General features: G+C 52.4%; 1 protein-coding gene across 1 annotated transcript; it reads left to right on the top strand.

The window, feature by feature from the left end:
- The first annotated feature begins 783 nt into the window (after positions 1–783).
- Positions 784–4,948, top strand: CDKN1B (cyclin dependent kinase inhibitor 1B). Its single transcript, XM_009569233.2, has 3 exons — positions 784–1,695; positions 2,256–2,386; positions 3,637–4,948. The coding sequence occupies exons 1-2, from the start codon at positions 1,218–1,220 to the stop codon at positions 2,375–2,377; spliced, it is 600 nt and encodes a 199-aa protein (XP_009567528.1). The 5' UTR covers positions 784–1,217; the 3' UTR covers positions 2,378–2,386; positions 3,637–4,948.
- The last annotated feature ends 659 nt before the right edge of the window (positions 4,949–5,607 follow it).

The following is a 5,607-nucleotide window of genomic DNA, read 5'->3' on the forward strand; positions in this document are numbered from 1 at the left end:
CAAGAGCTGATCCTGCTTTCCCTTTCTCCTCTCCCCTTGAAGCCACTCTGCAGCCCATGAGCTCAGGGTGCTGTGGGGTCGGGGTGCCGGTCTCTCCCACATATCCCAGGCACAGGGGGCAGCCCGCCGGCTCACTCTGAGACTGCCCCCAGCTCCAGACCCTGGGGGATGCTGCACTGCAAACTCAGAGTGGTGGGAGACTCTTGTCACTGGAACGAGTCAAAAACGTAACCAAACCACCATTATTGAGACAGCTCAGGTGAGCAACGGGGGCTGCTACCTCGAGGATGATGCAGACAGACTGCTGTGTCTTGGGCTTGAACGCTCTGTAATAGTTTTGTTCCTTCTCCAGTGTGTGCAGAGTTGAGTGGATGAGTTCATAAGAGCAACTGCTGGGAAAGTTTCAGTGGAGACCGAAGAAAGACCTGAAGACTCTGAAACTGAGTGAGTGTGTGTGGGGGTGGGTTTTTTGGGGAGGAGGGAGGGGGGAATGGTGGGCACAAATGCCTTCATGTCCGGGTTTTGAGGAGGGAGGCAGTGAACGAGGAGGATCGCCCCTGATCCCAGTGGCTTGGAGAGGAGAGTGGGAGGGAAGGAGAGAGGGAAAAGCGGAAAGAGGAGAGAAGGGAGAAGAGAGAGGAAGGATAGGAACCAGCCCAGCTCGGCCCATCCCGGGCCACCTTTAGAGCCGGCGGCGGCGAGGAAGGGCCGGTCTGACGGGGCGGCGCCCGCCGCCGCAACCAATGGCTCGCCCGGGCTGTTTAAATAGACTCGTCCTGTCAATCATTTTCTTCTTCGTCAGCCTCCCTTCAATCGCCATATTGGGCAACCGAGAAAAGGGCTCGTCTCCCCTTGTTTTTCCCCCCCCCCGTCTTGCTCTTACTACGCGGCGGCGCTGCGAGGTCCTCGCCGTGCCCATCACCCCCGGCGGGGCAGCGCGGAGCTGCGGAGGGCAGCGCCGCTCCCCGCCTCCTCCACCCGCCCGGGGCTGCTCGGCTTCTCCTCCCCGGGCCGGCGCTTATGCAAGGGCGCCTCGCCGCCCCTTCTCCGCGGGCCGAAGGCGAGAGAGCGGGGGCAGCGCGGAGCGGAGGCGCGGAGCGGAGCCCCCGAGCGCCGAGGAATAGAAGGCGGAGAGGAGGAGGAGGAGGAAGAGAAGGAGGAGGGGAGAGGGCAGCGAGCAAAACAACCGCCGCCAGAAGAAAAGAGGGTGGGGGGAGATGTCAAACGTGCGTATTTCTAATGGGAGCCCTACCCTGGAGCGCATGGAAGCCCGGCAGTCGGAGTACCCGAAGCCGTCAGCCTGCAGGAACCTCTTCGGGCCGGTGAATCACGAAGAGTTAAACAGGGACTTGATGAAGCACCGCCAGGAGATGGAGGAGGCATGCCAGAGGAAATGGAATTTCGATTTCCAGAATCACAAGCCGCTGGAAGGCAGGTACGAGTGGCAAGTCGTGGAGAAGGGGAGCTCGCCCGACTTCTACTTCAGACCCCCCCGGCTACTGAAAGTCGTCTGCAAGTCCTCCGGCCGCCAGAGCTTGGATGTAAACGGGAATTGCCAAACCGTGGTTTTTGTCGGTTCTCAGGGAATCTCAGAGGACACTCACTGTGTAGATCAAAAGACTGGTGTTTCTGAAAATAGTGAGACGGACTTTGCAGAGCAGTGCACTGGGCAGAGGAAAAGACCTGCCACCGATGGTAACGTAACCCGTTCTTTGCGAATGCGGCAGCGCTTTTCTCCGCCTGCCCTGCTTGGTGTCAGCGTTGGGGGCTCCTCGGCTGGACACAGGCTCAGGGTGCTCCCGTTTCCCCCCACCCCCGCCTTCTTTCGCCTAAAAAAAAAAGTTTCAGGTGCTGTTTACAGTCCCAGGGGGGTCCCCTTTGGAACGGGGGGCTGGTAGATGGTTTGCAAGGAAAAGCCTTTTTACAACGCGAATCCTCACCCCGTCCCCTTGCTCCGGGGACTCGGCCTCCTGCCCGGGTGGGAGAAGGTGTCGGAACGCTTAACGCGAAGCAAACCAGGGACACAAGGATTTTAGCCGAAAACGAGGAACTTGGATCTCTTACCTAGAGAGAAGCCCTTCTCCCCTCCCCCCTGCTCGCTTTCACGTACCCGATAGCTGACAAGGGGATCTGGGAATACCCTCCCCCCACCCCCCCCCACCCCAGTCCCATCTACCCCCGTTGGATGCTGAGCGATTGCAAGAAAATATTTTAATCTCACTCTTCCCCCCTCGTTTTTAATTTTCCCCTCCTAGATTCCTCTCCTCAAAATAAAAGAGCCAACACAACAGAAGAGGAGGTTTCAGAAGACTCCCCCAGTGCCAGTTCAGTGGAGCAAACACCCAAGAAATCAAGCCCGAGAAGACTTCAAACGTAAACTGTTTAGGTAGGTTCCCTTTAGGGTCTGGCATTAGGATGTAAATAAGGGAAAGAGAGGGTGACCTAGCCTACTCTTGTAAGGGGGCGGGGGGAGAGGGCTTCGGGCCCCTCCGGGCTTCTCGAACGGTCTTTTTTTTCTGAGGAAGAGAGGCTTTCCCTAAGCGCCCAGGGGTGGGAGTTGTGGTGGAGGGCGAGGGTAAGGACGAGCAGGGCTAGAACGAAACGAGGGTGAAGTGGAGCGGCAGTGGGAGCCCCGGCGGGACCCGACCCTGCCTTCCCACCCTCCTTCCACCGGTACCGGAGGGAGAGAAGGGCCCTTTTCGCAAGCACCGTGCGGGGTAGAGGGACAGAGTTCCCAACGCAGCTGGTGTTTTGATGACAGATGACAAGGGTTTTCGGAGGGCTTCCGTGTGTGTTTGTGTCGCCGATGCTTTTTCACCTCCTGTGTCAGTGTTGCTGTCGCACTTAGCGTCCCACCCCGGCAGAAATAAGTCAAGAAGTTGGGTTTAAGTGGGGATTCAGGCGTTTTGTTTAAAATCGGAGCTAGGCACTGTTTGGTTGGGTTTTTTTTTGTTTTGGTTCCCCCCCCCTTTCGGTTGTTTTGGTTTGGTTTTAGACGCTGGCAAAGGGAAGAGAGCGGGTTAATGGGAGCTGGCTTGGATGGATGTTTCCCCCCCCACACCCCCTTCTGGTTGTTGTTTTGTTTTAAGGCGAGGGCTGGGGTAGGGAGGGAGCTGGTAAGTTGCGCCGGCGGTTTGGGAGCCTAGGTTAGGGAACGAGGTTTACAAACACGATTTGCGATTGTGCAGAGGGAAAAAAAAAAAAAAAAAAATAGAGATTAAGCTGTTAAAGCAGAAGTTGCAACAAATTAGTCCCGCTGGGGGCGAGCGGAGCACGTCAGCATGCGTGGCCATGCAAATACCGCTGCTCCCGCCCGCTTGTTGCGGGGGGGGGGGAGAAGCGGGCCGAGCCCTGGGCTGTATAGGAGCGATCCCACCGCCCTCGTTTTCCCCCTCCCGAGGGGCGAAAGGGGCCGAGGAGCTGCCGGTAGCGCGGGGGCCCCGCCCGGTGCCCGCCCCGGGATGCGGTGTTGGTTTGAACCGGTTGCGCTGCGGATCTCGTTTCTTTTCGACGTTTTCTAATCGCTTTATGCCTCCCTGTCGTCTTTCTTCCCCCCCCCCCCCCCCCCCCCCCCCCCCCCCGTTATTTTTTTCTTTTGTTTTTTTAATTTTTTTTTATTCTCCCTTCCCGTTGCAGAGCGGAGGATGTGCGTGTCCTCGTTGTTCATCGGGAGGCGATGAAGCGAGGAAGATGTAAAGTTGTAGTGGAAACGAAAATACATATCGCCGATCTCCGTGGGGTGGAGGTCCTGTACAAGCACTGAAAAAAAAAAAAAAAAACAAAAACCAACAACGGCAACAAAACAAAATCCAACAAAAAAAAGAAAACAATAACACTAAAATTTTAGGCACTCTTAAAAGACCTGCCTCTAAAAGCATTGGATGTAGCATTGTGCAATTAGGTGTTTCCTTATTTGCTTCATTGTACTACCTGTGTATATAGTTTTTACTTTATGTAGCACATAAACCTTGTTGGGGGGTGGGAGGGAGTTGAAGAGGGGGACCGTTCGGAACTTGCTTTCACAACCTAGCAAGCAAAGAAATGAAGAGAAGCAGTGTAGGTTTTTTTATCACTTAAAGATGTATTGTCCCTTTAAGTGGGTCGCTGGGTTTTTTTCCCCCTTTTCTTTTCTTTCTAATGTAACAACGTGGAGACGCTGCTCAGAGCAGATTATTACAGGCTGCTTGTGAAATTTCTTCCTGCTGCATTAAGCTGAAGAGGTGGGAGCTGTGGTGATTCCATTATGTAGCAGCAAAAGTCCCCCCTGCCCCCTACCCTCAAATTCTAATAGCAAATTTGAATGCCTGTAAACTTGTGTAAAATCATCCCGTTGTTACGTTGCCTGATTTCCTGGGTTTTTTGGGGATTTTTTTTTGGTTTTTTTTTTTTGTTTCTTTACCCTCATTTGGAGGGCTTTTGCTATGAATCTCAAATATTGTTGTTTTCTGATCTGACCCACTTCCTGAAATGTTTGTGTGTGAGGGAAAAGGGATACTACATCTTTAAACAGTATTTCTACATTGCCTGTGTACCTGTATGTAAAAATAAAAAAAAAAAGTTTGAAGTGTACCTGTGTACATAACTCTGTAAAGACACTGAGAAATTATACTAACTTATTTATGTTAAAAGATTTTTTTTTTAATCTAGAAGACAATATTTTTTCCCCATAAAGCCAAAGTGGCATGGTTTTGTGCATTTGTAAATGCTCTATTTGGTAGACTTTTTAGGGGTTTTTTTGTTGTTTTTTTTTCTTGGGTTTTTTTTTTCTTTTTCTGATAATTAATATGGCTGTGCTTAAAGGATTGCAGACTGAGCCAATTTAATATTTTTTTTTGTAATGTGTGGGAAAAAAAATCCAGATTGATATTGTTTCACATCAAGCAATCAATAAAGAAAACTGCCATATATAAAATATGTTCTTCATTAGTGTGTGTTTCAACCTCCCTCAGCCTGGCACAGGAGGAAATAAAGCTCCTTGGAGAAATAACAGCAAGTTTCCTTTGGGTCTCTCTTCCTGTGTCCCCAGCGCAGGTGAAAGTATGTAACTCTCTTCACCCTTAGTGCCACGCTATCATGTCTTCTTTGTGATAACTGGGAATGATGTGCCCTCTTCATTTAAAAAAAAAAAAAAAAAAGTGGAATTTCCTCTATCACGATTTTTTTTTTTTTTAAGGGAAAAATGCGTAGCTCGAGCCATTTCTCGCACTTGTTAGAAGTTAAACTAAGTCTAAAAGTGGTGCCCCGCGTCCTGTCCGTTGTGCACTTAGAGAGGCACCAAATCTCCGTGTCTGGCCCCCACCCCAGGACGGGACAGCGCCGTTCTCCATTCCCCCCATCCCACGGCTTTGCATGGAATCCCGGAGTTATCTTCTCCCACGACAGCGTTTATTGCTCACAAAGATGGCGCCTCTCACACCCCTGTCCCAGCAGATGCTGGTGCAGCCACCGGCAAGGCAGCAGCCTCTCCCCCTTCCCCACCGCGTCCCCCGCAATCCCAGCCCCGCCACCGGGAGGGAGCGCATCGCCGGCGCGTTATCCCGGGCCGGGATGCGCAGGGGTCTCTCAGCGCCAGGGAAAGGGGGATGGCATCGAGGAGAAGGGGGGGAA

This window comes from Cuculus canorus, chromosome 1 (genome assembly GCF_017976375.1).
Source record: "Cuculus canorus isolate bCucCan1 chromosome 1, bCucCan1.pri, whole genome shotgun sequence".
In the NCBI taxonomy this organism is placed as follows: domain Eukaryota; kingdom Metazoa; phylum Chordata; class Aves; order Cuculiformes; family Cuculidae; genus Cuculus; species Cuculus canorus.

Coding starts and splice junctions, on each gene's coding strand:
- CDKN1B (XM_009569233.2), top strand. CDS start 1,218: ATGTCAAACGTGCGTATTTCTAATGGGAGCCCTACCCTGGAGCGCATG. Junction 1,696..2,255: donor GAAAAGACCTGCCACCGATG/GTAACGTAACCC, acceptor TTCCCCTCCTAG/ATTCCTCTCCTCAAAATAAA.